A 19,739-nucleotide genomic window follows, 5' to 3' on the forward strand; every position below is an offset into this window, starting at 1 on the left:
TTGCCTCAGCCTCCCGAGTAGCTAGGACTACAGGCGCCCGCCACAATGCCCAGCTATTTTTTGGTTGCAGTTCAGCCGGGGCCAGGTTTGAACCTGCCACCCTCGGTATATGGGGCCGGCGCCTTACCAACTGAGCCACAGGCCCTCCCCCCCATTTTCCGATTATAGCTTTATAGGCTGAAATCTTTGTATTTTGTAAACAGTCTTTAAACATTCCATTGATACAGAGCTCAGCAAACTTTCTGTAGAAGACCAGAGAGGAAATGTTTTAGGTTTTTCGGGCCATGTGGGTCTCTGTGGCAACTACTCAGCTCTGCTGTTGAAGTGCAAAAGCAGCCATAGATAATATGTAAGCAAACGGGCATGGCTGATAAAACATTGCCTATGGTCACTGAAACATGAATTTGATATACTGTTCAAGTATCATGAAATGTTCTATTTTCCCAACCATTTGTAAGTGAAAAAACATTCTACTTCACAGACCAAACAAAAACAGGGAGTGGGTTGTTTGGGGCCTGCCGAACCCCTGGTAAAGAATAAATCATTGGGGGATGGTGCCTGTGACTTAGTGAGTAGGACGCTGGCCCTATATACCGAGAGTAGCAGGTTCAAACCTGACCCCGGTCAAACTGCAACAAAAAAATAGCAGGGCGTTGTGGCAGGCGCCTGTAGTCCCAGCTGCTCGTGAGGCTGAGGCAGGAGAATCGAGTAAGTCCAAGAGCTGGAGGTTGCTGTGAGCCGTATGACGTCATGGAACTCTACCGAGGGCGGTAAAGTGAGACTGTCTCTACAAAAAAATAAAAATAAAAAAATAAACCATTGGATTTTTTCCATTCCAAGCCTTCCTCCTACCAGCCCATCATAAGCAATGTTTCAAGGACCATATCGATGAACCAAGTCTTTTTTCTATTCCAATTCATTGTGTCCCAATCAAAACTCCAAGTCATTCCCTTTCCTCTTGAACTTGTCACCGTCCTAGTCAGAAACCTAGGAATTATCCTCAAGATCTCCACCCAACTCCTCACTCAATGCATCACATTAGTCACTTAAGATATGCTGCGTCTGTATTCTAAGCACACTATGATAGGAGTTCTCAAATATAAGTGTGCACTAGAATAACTTTGAGGACTTTAAAAAAGAGAAGATAGGGCTCGCCGCCTGTGGTTCAAGCGGCTAAGGCGCCAGCCACATACACCTGAGCTGGCGGTTCGAATCCAGTCCAGGGCCGCCAAACAATAAAGACGGCTGCAACCAAAAAATAGCCGGTTGTTGTGGCAGGCGCCTGTAGTCCCAGCTACTTGGGAGGCGGAGGCAGGAGAATCGCTTGAGCCCAGGAGTTGGAGGTGCTGTGAGCTGCGATGCCAAGGCACTCTACCCAGGGCGACAGCTTGTCTCAAAAAAAAAAAAAAAAGAGAGAGGGAGAGAGAGAGAGAAGATAGGTCAGATAGGAGCCTAGTCTTACAACATGCCACGGGTAATTCTGAAGGCAATTCTGTTGCAAGTCAGAGGAACAGACCTTGAGAAGCCCTGTGCTAGAGGGATAGTGCACATACATTTAGTCCTCACAAGCCCCTGTTAAGTATGTACCCCAATTTTAAGAATGGGGACACATGAGTTGTCCAAGTAAGAAGACAAGGAGCAGGATCCCGGGCACACTCTGGCCCCGCGGCTCCTATCGGTCTACTGCATCAGGGCACAGGTTGCGTGGGCAGCTTGCCAGCAGGGATGCAGACGTGAGGAGCCACACCCCGCCCCGCCCCTCTTCTGACAGTTCCACCAAATCCATCCTGGAAACCAGGAACAAAGGGATCTCCCGGAACCGCTTCACCGGGGAGGAGAGGAGCGGCGGAACTCTAGTCTCGAAGGACCAGCCAAGGCTGCTGGGAACGTTTCACCGAAGGACTGCCTCGTTTCAACAACTTTATGGCTCCCGGAAGCACCTCCTCTCCATCCCCTACCTAGCCTCACCGCGGTGGGCTAAAGTTGGAGCAATGGCGGCGGCGGCAGCCACCGGGCCAGGCCACGGGTCAGCACCTGGGGACTCCCCGGAGGGGCCAGAGGGGGAGGCTCTAGAGCGTCGACGGAAGGCTCACGGGATGCTGAAGCTTTACTACGGCCTCTCGGAGGGCGAAGCGGCTGGGCGCCCCGCGGGACCTGACCCCCTCGACCCGACTGATCTCAACGGGGCGCATTTCGACCCGGAAGTGTATCTGGACAAGGTGTGTGTGTAGGTGTGTGTGTGTGTGTCTGGACAAGGGGTGTGTGTGTGTGTGTACCAGGCCTCCGATATATCCCACCCCCACCCCCAGATAATGCCTCCAACTTTGTTGCAAGGTGTGCATAAGACGACCCTCGACCAGGCAGTAGGGGCAGAGCAGGAGTCTAAGGGGGCATGTGCAGGTTTGAACTGGCTGAGGTGATGGGGGATTTGCGGTCTCCTAAGCTGATGTTCTGATAGGCCCAGGGTAAGGGGCGTGGCTGGGCAGAGGCTGAGCCTGAGGATTTGAAATGCTGACAGACCCCAAGCTGGGATGAACCTGCTTGCCAGGCAGGTACACCCATTTATATGTAGGGGGGACAGAGCAGAGCCTAAGCTTGAAGGCATGGCTACAGAGGTCAGTGAAGAACCTAGTAAACCCGGAGCTGTGCCGTTTATCGGACCCGTGTCGGGGGTGGGGTCAGGGTTTTCTTGCACCAGAAGCCTAGCAGTTGGGGGCAAGACCGGGAGACACGAGTGCCCCCTGAGCTGAACACTAACCATTCTACTTATCTAGCTGCGCAGAGAGTGCCCGCTGGCCCAGCTGATGGACAGTGAGACCGACATGGTGCGGCAGATCCGGGCTCTAGACAGCGACATGCAGACACTGGTCTATGAGAATTACAACAAGTTCATCTCAGCCACAGGTGATCCCCACTGGGACACACCCCTCTCTCACAGTCTCACATCCCTCAGTCCTCCCTTGGTGCTGAGAAAACCAGCAGGGGACTTAGGAAGAGACTCAGATTCCAGTCCTGCCTTGACATTATTGCACTCTCACTTCTCCCTCTCTGAGCCGTTGGGGTCAGACTACTGTAGAGGTACTCTCAGAGGCTTGTTGCAAGAACCAAAAGGGAGAAAGGACAAAATGAAATGAGTTTATCTGAAGCATTTAAAGGAATTCCTGACATCAAGGAGGCCTCAGTAAGGTTCTCTTATTGTTAGTAATTTGCAGAGTCTATGAATGTGAGAAAATTTATGACATTTAGGAACACAGGTGGGGCTCAGTGGCTCACACCTGTAATCCTAGCACTCTGGGAGGCCCAAGGCAGGTGGATTGCTCAAGCTCAGGAGTTCAAGACCAGGATGAGGAAGAGTAAAAACTCCTCTCTACAAGAAGTAGAAAAATTAGGGTGGCGCCTGTGGCTCAGTGAGTAGGGCACTGAGGGTGGTGGGTTCGAACCCAGCCCTGGCCAAACTGCAACAAAAAAATAGCCGGGCATTGTGGTGGGCACCTGTAGTCCCAGCTACTCGGGAGGCTGAGGCAAGAGAATTGCTTAAGCCCAGGAGTTGGAGGTTGCTGTGAGCTGTGTGATGCCATGGCACTCTACCAAGGGCCATAAAGTGAGACTCTGTCTCTACAAAAAAAAAAAAAGAAAAGAAAAAAAATAGAAAAATTATCCAGGTGTTGTGTCAGGTTCCTATAGTGCCAGCTACTCAGGAGGCTTAGGCAGGAGGATCGCTTGAGCCCAGGAGTTTGAAGGTTGCTGTGAGCTATGATGCCAATACACTTTACCCATGGTACTCTACCCAAGGTGACAGAGTGAGACTCTGTCTCAAAAAAAAATAAAATAAAAATAAAAAGGAACATGGGTGGTGCCCATAGCTCAGTGGGTAGGGCGCCAGACATATACACCAAGGCAGGTGGGTTCTAACCCAGCCCAGGCCAGCAAAAACAATTACAACTGCAACAACCACAACAAAAGAATAGCCAGGCATTGTAGCAGGTACCTGTGGTCGCAGCTACTTGGGAGGCTGAGGCAAGAGAATTGCTTAAGCTCAAGAGTTTGAGGTTGCTGTGAGCTATGATGTCACAACACTCTACCCAGGGCAATAGCTTGAAACTCTGTCTCAAAAAAGAAAAAAGGGGCAGTGCCTGTGGGTCAAGGAGTAAGGCGCCAGCCCCAAATGCCAGAGATGGCAGGTTCAAACCTAGTCCCGGCCAAAAACTGCAAAAAAGAAAAAAAGGAACACAAAGATCATGCAAAGACTTGTTTTTTCTGTCCCTTTTCTTCTCTAGTATAAGACAGTGTTCAGCTAGCTCTTGTCAACATTATCTTCTGTCTTGTCTTAAGGAGATACAGCTCAGTCTTTTGTATTGGATCCCCATGTACTTAGTCCAGGAGGCAGATCCAAAGGGTGTTGTCTGCAGTCCGTGGAATGTTCTGTGAGCATCTCTGGGGTATATTTGTTTTGATATCTGTTCTTCTCACAGTAACAGGTAAAGGAACATATATTCATTGTTCTTTTGTCTGATTTGAAGCAGGTTCCAGGCTTAGGCATCTCTTTGTTAATACTAGCATCAAAACAGGAAGAAATTACAGTTTCTGTGGTAATAAATTTCTCATAGAAATTTATTTGTCATTTGTTAGAATATGCATAATGAAGGCCTGCCTGGTGGCTCACACCTGTAATCCTATCACTTTGGGAGGCCGAGGCGGGTAGATTGCCTGAGCTCACAGGTTTGAGAACAGCCTGAGCCAGAGCAAGACCTCAATTCTAAAATTAGCTGGGCACTGTGGTGGGCGCCTGTAGACCCAGCTACTTGGGAGGCTGAGGCTAGAGAATCACTTGAGCCTAGGAATTTGAGGTTGCTGTGAGCTGTGACGCAACGGCACTCTACCAATGGTGACAAAGTGAGACTGTCTCAATAAAAAAAAAAAATATGGGCGGCGCCTGTGGCTCAGTCGGTAAGGCGCCAGCCCCATATACCGAGGGTGGCAGGTTCAAACCCGGCCCCGGCCAAACTGCAACCAAAAAATAGCCGGGCGTTGTGGCGGGCGCCTGTAGTCCCAGCTACTCGGGAGGCTGAGGCAAGAGAATCGCTTAAGCCCAGGAGTTGGAGGTTGCTGTGAGCTGTGTGAGGCCACAGCACTCTACCGAGGGCCATAAAGTGAGACTCTACAAAAAAAAAAAAAAAAAAAAATATATATATATATATATATATATATATGCATAATGTTTTGACACATAGCTCTTGCTTAATAGAGTTTTTTTATTTTTTTAATAAATTATTTATTTTCTTTTTTTTTTTTGAGACAGAGTCTCACTTTGTCACCCTTGGTAGAGTGCCCTGGCACCCTAGCTCACGACAACCTCAAACTCTTGGGCTCAAATGATACTTTTCCCTCAGGCTCCCATATAGGTGGAACTATGGGCGCTCGGCTAGCATTTTGTTTTTTCTTTCTTTTGAGACAGTTTTACTTTGTTGCCCTCAGTAAAGTGCTGTTGCATCATAGCTCACAGCAACCTCAAATTCTTGGGCTCAACAGATTCTCTTGCTTCAGCCTCCTAAGTAGCTGGGATTATAGGCACCTGTTACACCGGTTGGCTATTTGTTTTTTTTTGTAGAGACAGAGTTTCACTTTATTGCCCTCGGTAGAGTGCTGTGGCGTCACACAGCTCACAGCAACCTCCAACTCCTGGGCTTAGGCGATTCTCCTGCCTCCGCCTCCCAAGCAGCTGGGACTACAGGCGCCCACCACAACGCCCGGCTATTTTTTTGTTGCAGTTGGGTTTGAACCTGCCACCCTCCGTATATGGAGCCGGCGCCCTGCTCGCTGAGCCACAGGCGCCGCCAGTGGTTGGCTATTTTTTTTTTTTTTTTTTTTGTGTTTTTTGGCCAGGGCTGGGTTTGAACCCGCCACCTCCAGCATATGGGACCGGCGCCCTACTCCTTGAGCCACAGGTGCCACCCTGCGGTTGGCTATTTTTAAAGGTGAGGTCTAGCTCAGGCTGGTCTCCAGCCTGTGAGGTCACGTGATCTACCTGCCTTGCTTCAGCCTCCTAAGTAGCTGGGATTATAGGCACCTGTTACACCGGTTGGCTATTTTTAAAGGTGAGGTCTGGCTCAGGCTGGTCTCCAGCCTGTGAGGTCACGTGATCTACCTGCCTTGTCCTCCCAGAGTGCTAGGATTACAGGGGTGAGCTGCCACACCTACCTATAGAGTTGTTTTTTTTTTTTAATCTTTTTCCTAGGAGAAAGGGAGAAAATTATAAAGTGAAACTGGGATTATAAAGTGAAACTGGGAGAAGTGACTCACACCTATAAATAATCCCAGCACTTTGGGAAGCTTAAGTAGGAGGATCTCTGGAGCCCAAGAATTTGAGGCTGCATTGAGTTATGATGATGTCGCTGTACTCTAGCCCAGGCAACAGAGCAACAGAGTGAGACCTTGTCTCAAAAAATAAATAAAGAAATATATATATGTGTGTGTATATATATGAATGTTAGGAGTCAGGGATTCTAAATCTATAAAGACTCTAAAGTCTTATATTTATTTAAGGAATAGTTACTGAGTGCTTTTTAATTTTTCTCTTTGTCAAAGTCTATTATGCACATTGGGGATGTAGTAATGGGCCAGTCAGGCAAAGCTCCTTCCTGGATGAGCCCACTTCTAGTTGGGGAGATAGACAATAAATGAATACAGTTAAAAGTAATATGTACTACAAGAAAAAAATAGAGAGGAAAAGAGTAGTGGTGTGTGTGAGGTCCACCATTAGCTAGGATAATTATAGGAAGGCCACTTTGGGGTGGTGACATTTGAGCAGGGCCTTGGTGAGAAAGATCCAGGTGTGGGAAGGAGAGGTTGGGGAGATGAGACAGCAGAAGGGAAAGGCTTGGAAGAGAAAGCACATCTGGTAGCTTCAAAGTGCAGCAGGGAAGTCAGTTGAGGGCAAGGGAGTGTGGTAGGCATAGGTAGGGCAGAGTTATTGGTGACTAGATTATGGAAAGACTTATAGGTGGTTGTGAGGATCCTGCTTTTTACTCTGAGTAAGACGGATTGAGCAGAGGAATGGGATGATCTGATTTCTGTTTTAAAAGAACCCTTCTGGGGCGGCGCCTGGGGCTCACTCGGTAAGGCGCCGGCCCCATATACTGAGGGTGGTGGCCCTGGCCAAACTGCAACAAAAAAATAGCCGGGTGTTGTGGTGGGCACCTGTAATCCCAGCTACTTGGGAGGCTGAGGCAAGAGAATCGCTTAGGCCCAGGAGTTGGAGGTTGCTGTGAGCTGTGTGATGCCATGGCACTCTACCGAGGGCCATAAAGTGAGACTCTGTCTCTACAAAAAAAAAAAAAAAGAACCCTTCTGTCCACTGTGTTGAAAAAGGACTCTAAGGAGGTGTGGGTAGTAGAGATACCCATTAGGAAGCTATTATAGCAGTGTAAGCAAAATGTTGGTGGCATGGACTAGGGTGGCAACTGTGGAAAAGTGGAATGAGGGCAGGCACAGTGGCTCATGCATATAATCCTAGCACTCTGGAAGGCTGAGGCAGGAGGATCACTGCCCCACAACATTTGTTTTTTCCATTTAATCACTGCCCCCCTCAAGGCAGGGCTGCTGAAATTGAACCCTTGAGGTGAGGTTCACCCCTTCCTGTTCCAGGAGGAAAGAAATCAAGTCTGGGTGAATTTACTGAGAGTCCAGGGGAAATGTCTGGGAACCAAACACCTTCCCGAGTCCTTCTTCTGTCTTCCCTTTCAGGATTCTTTGGGGAGCCAGTGTTCCTCACACAGCAGTGGGTACTACAGGATCCCCTATGGTGTTTGTCAAAGATTCTGATTTCTGGAAATTCTCCCACTTGGTTGGAGGTAAAGCCTAGACCAAGCACTGGAGCATCCTGACACTCAAAAGTCATTAAGGCAAGGATGACCCTGCAGACCAAACAGACATTTGGGGAGATTTGAGGATAACCAGGAGCGTAGATGTCTTAGAAGCTAAATGAAGAAAACATTCCAAGAAATAGAATTAATAAACTTGGGCAAAATACTAAGGAGAGTAATGTAGCACATAGTGCTTATTGGTTGGGCAAGAGAGAGAAAAACCTGAGAAAGGAGCAGAGATGGGGTAAAGCAGAGCACACGTTGGGGGGCTAGCCTTGGCAAAGGGTTGAGAGCACATCTATCGTAGAAGTAGGGGAAGGGGAGTGTGGGCAGAGCAGGGTAGGTAGTAGTTCTTGTAGAGTTTAACTACAGGTCTTGCAGAACATGTTAGGGATTTTGCCTTCATCCAGAGAGTGTGAAGCCAATGTGTTTAGACCAGCAGTTCTCAACCTGTGGGTCGTGACCCACAGGAACTGTGTTAAAGGGCCGTGGCATTAGGAAGGTTGAGAACCACTGGTTTAGACAGATGAATGATGTGGTCAGATTTGTGTTTTGAAAAGACCCATCCAGCTGCACTGGGAGGAATGGCTTGCAGGGGTGAGTCCATTTCAGTAGTCTAGGCTAGGATGATAGTGATGGAGATGGACAGTAATGGGCAGGCTGAGTGATATAGACAGCCTCGGTGTTGAGGAGCTTTGGGTGTAAAGAATGACCCCTAGGTTGCAGCTTAAGCACCGGATAGGGGATATAACAGCAAACAAGACAATCATAAGTTGTTATAGAACATACATTCTAGATCTAGAGAAAGAGACAGTCAATAAATAAAAGAAGATAAAACTATTTCACTTTTGACAAGATCTTTGGATAAAATGAAACAGGATGATATATTAGAGAGTTGATGGTAGGGGCTGGTTTAGAAAGAGTGGCAGGGAAAGGCTTTTCTGAGAAGGTGACAATTAGGATGAATGATAAAGAGTTAGTCCCAGGAGGATCTGGGGACTGAACGACCCAGACTGATGAAACAACCTATGCAAAGGCCCTGGGAAAGCTTTCCACTGCAGGGAGAACAGGAGCGTTGGGGGAAAAAGGGAGCAAGGCCTGATCATATAGCAGACTTTGGGAGTCTTTTTCTGAGAAGCACCAAAAATAAATATTTAAGGCTTTTTAAAATATCTGGTTTCTTGTAGCTACTCAATTCTGCCATTGTAGCCTAAACGCATCTAGAGACAGTATATACATGAATGACCATAGCTGTTTCCCAGTAAGACTTCATTTACACAAAACAGGTGAGGAAAAAAAGGAAAGAAAAAAGGGAGGAAAAAGAAAGAAAAAAACCCAGGAACAGGTAGTGAGATTCTGGAGTAATAATCAGCAAACATGGTGGAGTACGTACATTAGATATTTTTCTCCTCCATAAAAACAATGAAGAATCTAGCCAAAATCATCAGAAACAAATTTTCAGAACTCCAGATATTAACTAAGGTTTGTAGCCATTCAGGTACTATTTATTCAAGAAAAATGGCTGAATCTTGGTAAGAATAATGAACCCCATGGTATTTTAACTTTCTTTTGGTGGGGGGTGGGCAGTCTTACTCTGTCGCCCTAGGTAGAAAGCTGTGGCATCACAGCTCACAGCAACTTCCAACTCTAGGACTCAAGAGTTTCTCTTGCCTCAGCCTCTTGAGTAGCTGAGACTATAGGTGCCTGCCCAGCTAACTTGTCTATTTTTAGTAGAGATGGAGATCTTACTCTTGGCTTAGGCTGATCTTTTTTCTTTCTTTCTTTCTTTTTTTTTTTTTTTTTCAGACAGAGTTTCATTATGTTGTCCTTGATAGAGTGCTGTGTTGTCACAGCTCACAGCAACCTCAAACTCTTGGGCTTAAGTGATTCTCTTGCCCCAGCCTCCTAAGTAGCTGGGATTATAGGTGCCCACCACAATGCCTGGCTATTTTTTATTGTTGTTGTTGCAGTTGTCCTTGTTTTTTAGTAGGACCAAGATGGCTGCCTCAGTGTATGTGGCTGGTGCTGTAACCACTATACTACCGGCCCCGAGCCCTCAGGCTGGTCTTGAGCTCTTCAGCTCAAGCATTCCACTCTCTTTGGCCTTCCAGAGTGCTAGGATTACAGGTGTGAGCCATCATACCCAGCCTTATTTTAACTTTCTTTAGCCCCACCAATTATTCTCCAGCTCAGCTGTAGAACAGCTTATATTTCTGGTACTGGATGAATCAGAACAAAGGCAGAACTCTTTCAAACCCAAATTGTCATTATTTGACCTGTCTGGTGGTTTCTTTAGAGCAGGTGTCCTCAAACTGTCCACACCTCACATGAAGCGGTGTGAATTGTATTTGTTCCCGTTTTGTTTTTTACTTCAAAATAAGATATGTACAGTGTGCATAGGAATTTTTCATAGTTTTTTTTTTTTTTAAACTATAGTCCGGCCCTCCCAACGGTCTGAGGTACAGTGAATTGGCCGCCTGTTTTAAAAGTTTGAGGACGCCTGCTTTAGACTCTACTCCAGAGGCTTGTCTTTATTTGACCTGAGTTGGAGGTTGCCCAGTGCTAAAAGCCTTTCACACACACACAAAAAATAAATAAAAGCCTTTCACCAGGGTTGTTCGTCAAAACAATTACAGCAAGTGGGCGGCGCCTGTGGCTCAGTGAGTGGGGCGCCGGCCCCATGTGCCGAGGGTGGCGGGTTCAAACCCAGCCCCGGCCAAACTGCAACAAAAAATAGCCGGGCGTTGTGGCGGGCGCCTGTAGTCCCAGCTGCTTGGGAGGCTGAGGCAAGAGAATCGAGTAAGCCCAAGAGTTAGAGGTTGCTGTGAGCCGTGTGACGCCATGGCACTCTACCCGAGGGTGGTACAGTGAGACTCTGTCTCTACAAAAAAAAAAAAAAAAAAAAAAAAAACCAATTACAGCAAGTGTTGGAACTGCTTGAGTTGATGGGTCATAGGTGTAGCAGATGATAGACTAACCGAAAAGTCTAAATGGAGAAGATGAGTAATGAGATGTCCATAGGGGCTTGGACAAGCTCTGACATGTTCCTGGGAATCTTTTTATTATTTATTTTTTTATTTTTGTTTCTGGGAATATTGAAGGTCACATGCATTTATAGTTCTGTGTGTATGCTTAGGGAAGACCAAGAGTGCCCTAATCTCTCACTTTTGACTCATCTTGAGGCTCTGAATAAGCCAGAGATGAAGGCTAAGACTGAGATTAAACAGCCTGGCTGAGTATTTAAAGCATGCCTCAGCACATACCCAGAGCTCCTGAGCAAAGATGGAGATTTACTCGTTCTAAGAATTTAAGGAAAATGCTGTCCAAGCATTAGCCGATTACCAGGCCGACCAAGTAAAGATTTCAGTGACTACACACAATAAAGAACTCAGGCTTTATAGAATTATAAAACTATTTATAGAATAGTTTAGAAACTAATTTAGGTTTAGAAACTCAGAAAATTTACTAAACAAACAAAAGATGACTCTTTGGAAATAGCTGGAAGGCAAGATGGAAAAGGTGAGCAGAGGAATAGCTTTGGGGATTGTTTTTTTTTTTTTTTGTAGAGACAGAGTCTCACTTTATGGCCCTCGGTAGAGTGCCATGGCATCACACAGCTCACAGCAATCTCCAACTCCCAGGCTTAAGCGATTCTCTTGCCTCAGCCTCCCTAGTAGCTGGGACTACAGGCGCCTGCCACAACACCCAGCTTTTTTTTTTTTTTTTTTTTTTGGTTGCAGTTCAGCCTGGGCTGAGGTTTGAATCCACCACCCTCCGTATATGGGGCCGCCGCCTTACCGACTGAGCCACAGGCGCCGCCCAGCTTTGGGGATTGTTAAAGCGTTTTGTTTCCTGTGTGCTATGCATGAGCTACTGTCCACATGGAATAGGGCATTAGGCAGCAGCTCCTGTGGTGACTCAGGAGAAGGCGAGTAGAGCGCACAGACATTGGCAGATGTCTGTTTGCTCTGCAGATTGGAGGGGGTTGAGGTTTGCTTTTATTTTTCCCATTGAAGTATGGGTATGAAGCAACGTACCCAGTTGAAAGTTAGCATGTGTTGGAATGTAGAGAACTGAGGAGAAAACAGACCCCCCAGTATAGCAGTTCACAACCTGTAGGTCGCAACCCACGGGAACTGTATTAAAGGGCATTGGGAAGGTTGAAAACCAGTGCCCTAAAAGTTTTGAAAGGATGGCTGGGCAGTGTGGAGGGCCAGATCATAAAATTTGAGATTTGAGGTCATAAAATGTAAAGGGAGACTAAATTTAGAGTGATTTTGTGGCCCAGCCCTATATGTTTAGTGGCTAGTTGGGCTTCATCTGCACTAGGGTTTTTTGGTGTTTTTTTTTGTTTGTTTTTTGAGATGGAGTCTCATTCTGTGCCCTGGGTAGAATGCTGTGGCATCCTAGCTTACAGTAACTTCAACCTCCTGGGCTCAAGTGATCTTCTTCAGCCTCTGGAGTAGCTGAGACTAACAGACACCTGCCACAATGCCTAGATAGCTTTTCTATTTTTATTTTTATTTTTTATTTTTTTTGAGTCAGAGCCTCAAGCTGTCACCCTGGATAGAGTGCCGTGGCATCACAGCTCACAGCAAACTTCAACTCCTAGGCTTAAGTGATTCTCTTGTAGCTGAGACTCAAGTAGTCTGAGTCTCAAGTAGCTGAGACTAGGGCCACCCGCCACAATGCCCGGCTATTTTTTGGTTGCAGCCATCATTGTTTTTTGGCGAGCCCCGGGCTGGATTTGAACCCACCAGCTCACATGTATGTGGCTGGAGCCTTAGCCGCTTGAGCCACAGGTGCCAAGCCAGTTTTTCTATTTTTAGTAGATATGGGGTCTCTCTCTTGCTCAGGCTGGTCTTGAACTCTTGATTTCAGGTGATCTACCTGCCTGGGCCTCCCAGAATGCTAGGATAACAAGCATGAGCCACTGCGTCCAGCCATTATGTGTGTTTTTTAGAAAGAAGGTCTTGCTCTGCTGTCCAGGCTTGAGTGCAATGGCATGATCGTAGCCTCGAACAACTGAGCTGAAGTGATACTCTCACTTCACCCTTCCAAGTAGCTGGGACTACAGGCGTCTGCCACTATGTGTGGCCTATTTTTGTAGAGATGGAGGCTGGCTATGTTGACCAGGCTGGTCTCAAACTCCTGGCTTCAAGCAATCCTCCTGTGCTAGCCTCCCAAAGGGGTGGGATTACAGGCACTAGAGTTTTTGTGGCAAGTAATGGAGGGGAGCAAGAGAAGCATAGCACTCAAAACATAAGACAGCCCTGATGGAGAATCACAAATTCTAAGAGTGAGGAGGCAGTGCAGCCAGAAGGGACTTGGAGAATAGTGACCAAGTGCTAGAATCTGTTCAGAGTTTCTGATAAGCCCAAAGAATTGTTAGAGTTGGGCAGACAGGGTGAATGATCACAATTACAGGAGGTGGCAAGGCTTGAAGGTAAAATTTCAGAGGTGAGTCAGAAACAAAATAGATGGAATTGAGGTCAGTGAACAGTCAAGAATGTTTGAGGACTCATTCATGTGGATGTGGATGTCTACAAGGAGGTGACTGGAGGGGTACAAAAGCAGACAGTGATCAGGAACTGTGAGGAGTGGCAAGTAGTCATCAGAGGTGGCAGTATTCAGGCGTGTAGTTTGATGGCATGGGCTTCCAAGAAGCCTCAGCTTTGAAGAGAGGAGGTTTAGAAATGTTCTAGAAGCGTTAAGGGGCAAGACCCTGAGGCACCTTAGTTGTGAAAGGAAGGACAGCCTCCTCAGGCAGGTTACTGTCAGGACAGAAAGGAAAGGCCACCTCAGAGAAGTTAGTCCATCTTCCAGAAAATGGAATGAAAGGGCTTGGGGTTTCTGAAAGAAGATAGAAGATAAAGGTAAACAGGTATTTATTGTCACCCTCCTACTCTACTGGGCTAGGGAATGTGCCTGGGAACCCCAGACAGGCCCCTCCCATTACAGAGTTCGCCTTCTAATGGAGCAGTTAAAGGAAAGGATCTGAGGCCAAGCATGGTGGCTCACGCCTGTAAACCTAGCACTTTGGGAGACTGATGTGGAGGATACCTTGAGCTCAGGAGCTGGAGATCAGCATGAGCAAAAGTGGGATTTTTGTCTCTACAAAATACGGAAAAATTAGCCAGGCATGGTAGCAGTTCCTTCAAGTCCCAGCTACTTGGGAGGCTAAGACAGGAGGATTGTTTGAGTCTAGGAGTTTGTGGCTGCAGTGAGCACGATGATGCCATTCTGCTCTATGAGGGAGAAAGAGCAATAATTGTCTAAAAAGCCTTAGAGAAAAGGATCTGGAAAAATACATACATACATTCTTTTTTTTTTGTCGAGACAGAGTTCTACCCTATGCCCTGAGCAGAGGGCAATGGCATTGTAGCTCACTGCAACCTCAGACTCCGGCTGTGGGCATCCTGCTGCCTCAGCCTCCGAAGCCGCTGGGATTACAGGCGCTCGCCGCGGCACCCGGCTGGGTTTTTCCATTTTTTCCCATGAGTCGGGGTCTCACTCTTGCTCAGACAAGCCTCGAATTCCTGAGCTCAAGCAATCCTCCCTCCTCAGCCTCCCACAGTGCTGGGATTACAGGCGTGAGCCACCGCGCCCGGCTACATACATTCTTTTTAAAGGGAGGTCTGGGAAAAAATTAAAAGGAAGGCATTTCAGGGTGGCGCCCATAGCTCAGTGGATAGGGCACGAGCCACATACACCAAGGCTGGCAGGTTCAAACCCAGCCAGGGCCAGCTAAAACAAGAATGACAACTGCAACAACAACAAAAATAGCTGGGCATTGTGGTGGGTGCCTGTAGTCCCAGCTACTTGGGAGGCTGAGGTAAGAAATCGCATAAGCCCAGGAGTTTGCTTTTTTTTTTTTTTTTTGTAGAGACAGAGTCTCACTTTATGGCCCCTCAGTAGAGTGCCGTGGCGTCACACAGCTCACAGCAACCTCTAACTCTTGGGCTTATGCGATTCTCTTGCCTCAGCCTCCTGAGCAGCTGGGACTACAGGCGCCCACCACAACGCCCAGCTATTTTTTGGTTGCAGTTTGGCCAGGGCTGGGTTTGAACCCGCCACCCTCAGCATAGGGGGCCGGCGCCCTACTCACTGAGCCACAGGTGCTGCCCAAGCCCAGGAGTTTGAAGTTGCTGTGAGCTGTGACACTACTGTACTCTACTGAGGGCAACATAACCAGACTCTGTCTCAAAAAAAAAAAAGGAAGTCATTTCAGCTAGTGCTAAGGGCTGTGAACCCTCCTTTGGATGTGTGTATCTTTTTTGGGGGGGTTGGGGGCATGTGAAGTTAGAAACTGTAGCTCCCTGGCCGTGTCATCTGAGCACCAGGGCTAGGGGCACGCAGAGTGGGTGTGGGTAAAAATGTTTGCTGCACTGACAGACTCCGCCCCCATTTGCTCCATGACCCGCATCCTGGTAGCTGGCTCCTTCGGGAGCATCAGTGCAACCCTGGAGTAGCATGCTCAGATGAGTTGTTAAAAGGGGTATGAGAGAGCTGTTGCTCCATGTCTCAAGCGGAGAGTGCCTGCTCCAGTCATCTTTTCCCTCTCCCTGACCCTTGCCCGCCCAGACACCATCCGGAAGATGAAGAATGATTTCCGGAAGATGGAGGACGAGATGGACCGGCTAGCCACCAACATGGCCGTGATCACGGACTTCAGTGCACGCATCAGTGCCACACTGCAGGACCGCCATGAACGTATCACCAAGCTGGCAGGTGGGCGCTGCTGAGCGGGGCCTCTGGTGGGCCACCCTCAGAGTCTGGGCTAACCGCCTCCTGGTCCCCAGGGGTTCACTCACTGCTACGGAAGCTGCAGTTCCTTTTTGAGCTACCTTCGCGCCTCACCAAGTGCGTGGAGATGGGCGCCTACGGGCAGGCAGTGCGCTACCAGGCCCGCGCACAGGCCGTGCTGCAGCAGTACCAGCACCTTCCCTCGTTCCGTGCCATCCAGGATGACTGTCAGGTCATCACTGCCCGCCTGGTCCAGCAGCTGCGGCAACGCTTTAGGTGTGTCCCGTGGCCCTCACCCCAGCCCTCCCAGGGCCCTTCTGGAGCTGTGGTCTTTCACTGCCATCTCCCTCCCTGCAGGGAGGGCAGTTCTGGAGCCCCTGAGCAGGCTGAGTGCGTGGAGCTGCTGCTGGCCCTGGGTGAGCCGGGGGAGGAGCTGTGTGAGGAGTTCCTGGCCCACGCCCGTGGGCGTCTGGAGGAGGAGCTGAGCAGCCTAGAGGCAGAGCTAGGCCCCTCTCCTCCGGCTCCAGACGTGTTAGAGTTCACAGACCATGGAGGCAGTGGCTTCGTGGGCGGCCTCTGCCAGGTGGCTGCAGCCTACCAGGAGCTGTTTGCGGCCCAGGGTCCTGCGGGTGCCGAGAAGCTGGCAGCCTTTGCCCAGGAGCTGGGTGGCCGCTACTTCACACTGGTAGAACGCAGGCTTGCACAGGAACAGGGGGGCGGTGACAACTCGCTGCTGGTGCGGGCGCTGGACCGCTTCCACCGGCGCCTGCGGGCCCCTGGAGCCCTGCTAGCAGCCGCTGGGCTTGCAGAGGCTGCCACGGAGATTGTGGAGCGAGTGGCCCGTGAGCGCCTGGGCCACCACCTGCAGGGGCTGCGGGCAGCATTCCTTGGTTGCCTGACTGATGTGCGTCAGGCCCTAGCTGCACCTCGCCTGACTGGGAAGGAAGGCCCTGGCCTGGCGGAGTTGCTGGCCAATGTGGCCAGCTCCATCCTGAGCCACATCAAGGCCTCCCTGGCTGCAGTGCACCTCTTCACCGCCAAGGAGGTGTCCTTCTCCAACAAACCATACTTCCGGGTATGGCTTCCCCTTGGGTGTTTTTTATTCATCCTTCTGGTTGGCCCTCTACCAGCACTTGGGGAACTGGGGACAAGTTACCTGAGCACACACAGTCCTTCCCAAAGGCACTCTGGTTGTGGTTTCAGGTTCTCTTGAGGCTCAACCTGGAAGGTGGGGAAGGCTCTGAGGACATCTGCAGCTGGGCTGAGTAGAGAGGTCCCCTGAGAGTCAGGGTCCCCACTGTTTGCACTCTCCCATCCCTAAGCAGAGGAGTTGCACTGGGGTAGTTGGAATGCAGGATGATGCTATCCCTTGGAGAAGAGCTAGGGCACTGAAGGCCTCAGCAGAAGGTCATGAGCAACCCCCGCCTGTAAGAGGGGAACTGCTCTGTATCTGGGCCCTTCCTCTTCACAGGGTGAATTCTGCAGCCAGGGCGTCCGCGAGGGTCTCATTGTGGGCTTCATCCACTCCATGTGCCAAACAGCTCAGAGCTTCTGTGACAGCCCTGGGGAGAAGGGAGGTGCCACACCACCTGCCCTGCTCTTGCTGCTCTCCCGCCTCTGCCTGGACTACGAGACAGCCACCATCTCCTATATCCTCACCCTCACTGATGAACAGTTTCTGGTGCAGGTGCTAGCTTATAGGGGGGGAGAAGATAGTGGTGTTGAAAACACAGGAGGCTGCATCCTGCCCCACCTGTGCCTACCCCAGCCTCTACCTTGCCTAGTCTGTGCCCAGCTCCTGGTGGCGTGGCTCCTGAGCTTCCCTCTGTATCCACTCCCTGTCCTCTGCCTTCATGCCCAGGACCAGTCTCCGGTGACGCCTGTGAGTGCACTGTGTGCAGAGGCCAGGGAGACAGCACGGCGGCTTCTTACCCACTATGTGAAGGTGCAGGGCCTGGTCATATCGCAGATGCTGCGCAAGAGTGTAGAGACCCGGGACTGGCTCAGTACCCTGGAGCCTCGGAACGTGCGTGCCGTCATGAAGCGGGTGGTGGAGGACACCACAGCCATTGATGTGCAGGTGCTGTGCAGGTTGGGAGTGCTGGGGATCAGCCCTCTGAAGATTAAGACAATAGGAACCAGCAGTGCTGGTATCCATGGCCTTGATCCTCCTCAGCTCTGGATTATGGCATCATTGCCCCCATTTCACCAATGGGGAAGCTGAGGTCCAGGGTCAACTAGGAAGTGGATGCAGGACTGGGGTTGAAGATTGGGCCTCAGACCAACTTCGGTGTCCTGCCTTTACTGCACTCCACTGGTTCTGTAAATAGCGATTTATTTTTATTTATTTATTTTTTGAGACAGAATCTGTCACCCTGGGGTTGAGTGCCATGGCATCATCATAGCTCCCAGCAACATCAAACTCTTGGACTCAAGTGATCCTCCTGCCTCAGCTTCCTGAGTAGCTGGGACTACAGGCGCCTGCCACTCTTGGCTAGTTATTTTATTTATTTTTTCTTTCTTTCTTTTTTTTTTTTTTTAGTAGAGACCAGGTCTCACTTTTGCTTAGTCTTAATTCAAACTCCTAAAAGCAATCCCCCTGCCTTGGCCTCCCAGAGGAGGCCTGCCTTGGCTAGGATTTCAGGCATGAGCCACTGTACCCGGCCCTAAATAGTGATCTTGTACCAAGTAGATAGCTGGCTCTTTGGTCACTGCGTTCTGTTCTTGTAAAAATTGAGTAGTAACTTAGAGCATCCTCAGCACTTGGTGGGCGGCGGGTTCCCCGTGCTCTGGCCTCCTTGCAGTACTTGCTTTCGCCACTAGGTGGGGCTCCTGTACGAAGAGGGTGTTCGCAAGGCCCAGAGCAGCGACTCCAGCAAAAGGACCTTCTCCGTGTACAGCAGCTCCAGGCAGCAGGGCCGCTATGCCCCTAGCTATACACCCAGGTCTGGCTTGTCAGGAGAGCCCCAGGGGATGGACAAAAGAGGAAGAAGATGCAGGGTGGGCTCTGATTTCTTGTCTTTTCCCATCCAGTGCCCCGATGGACACCAACCTCTTGAGCAATATCCAGAAGCTATTTTCTGAACGTATTGATGTGTTCAGCCCTGTGGAGTTCAACAAGGTCTGAAGTCTCCAGTGACCCAGACCCTGGGAAGGTTGGCTGAAGTAGCCCCACAACAGCCCAGGGAGCCCTAGGACCCTGTCTGTGCCCAACTAGGGGTAACACTGACACTCCAGTCTCTTGTCTCCAGGGGTGTTTTACTAGTCCAGAACCCTAACGCCACCATTCCACCGCTCTGACGTTGGTATGTGCCCAGACTGGCTTTGGGTGCTGCGTTAATATGCCTCTTTGTTCTCATCCTCGTAGTAGTCCTAGGTCCTCCCCAAGATTTCTATTCACACCATGGTCTCTTTCCTAGGCCAGCCCAAGCTTATGTTTCTTGTGTCCTCCTAACTCAGTAATGCTCCTCCCACCCCTTGTTACTGTGGGACTCTGCCTCTGCCTCTTAATTGCTGGGCTCTACCTGTGCCCTACAGATGGTGCTAATATTGTATCCCTCTCATCTTACCTGGGCCATGGGACTTTCTGCCTCATTCTAACTACTGGCATTTTAGGTCTCCCCTGCTCCTGCTGAGAAGTGGTTGCCCCTCCCCCAACATCTTCTGTCACAGCTGCATCCCTGTGTCCTTGCCTGCAGGTGTCAGTGCTGACTGGTATCATCAAGATCAGCCTGAAGACGCTGCTAGAGTGTGTCCGGTTGCGCACCTTTGGGCGCTTTGGGCTGCAGCAGGTGCAAGTGGACTGCCACTTTTTGCAGCTCTACCTGTGGCGCTTTGTGGCAGACGAGGAGCTCGTGCACCTGCTGCTGGACGAAGTGGTGGCCTCGGCTGCCCTTCGCTGCCTGGACCCAGTGCCCATGGAGCCCAGTGTGGTGGAGGTCATCTGTGAGCGCGGCTAGGCCCTGCAGCTGCTGTGCACAGGCCGGTTCTGCAGCTGCTATGCGCAGGCTTGCCCCGGATCCCAACCCGCCCCTGCCCTTATCTTGGCCCTGGCGGTCATTCCTCACCGGCAGCTGTCCGGACCCGCCTAATAAACATGTGTGGCCTCCTCCTGCCTCTGGATTGCTGGGC

The 19,739-nt window shown here is 49.7% G+C and overlaps 1 protein-coding gene across 1 annotated transcript; it reads left to right on the forward strand.

Moving 5' to 3' along the window:
• The first annotated feature begins 1,816 nt into the window (after positions 1 to 1,816).
• VPS51 (VPS51 subunit of GARP complex) lies at positions 1,817 to 19,719 on the forward strand. Its single transcript, XM_053561008.1, has 10 exons — positions 1,817 to 2,219; positions 2,775 to 2,904; positions 15,447 to 15,593; positions 15,665 to 15,884; positions 15,966 to 16,683; positions 17,080 to 17,295; positions 17,470 to 17,688; positions 18,432 to 18,553; positions 18,642 to 18,729; positions 19,307 to 19,719. Exons 1-10 carry the CDS (start codon positions 1,992 to 1,994, stop codon positions 19,565 to 19,567), a joined length of 2,349 nt encoding a protein of 782 aa, XP_053416983.1. The 5' UTR covers positions 1,817 to 1,991; the 3' UTR covers positions 19,568 to 19,719.
• The last annotated feature ends 20 nt before the right edge of the window (positions 19,720 to 19,739 follow it).

This window comes from Nycticebus coucang, chromosome 14 (genome assembly GCF_027406575.1).
Source record: "Nycticebus coucang isolate mNycCou1 chromosome 14, mNycCou1.pri, whole genome shotgun sequence".
NCBI classification, from domain to species: Eukaryota; Metazoa; Chordata; class Mammalia; order Primates; family Lorisidae; genus Nycticebus; species Nycticebus coucang.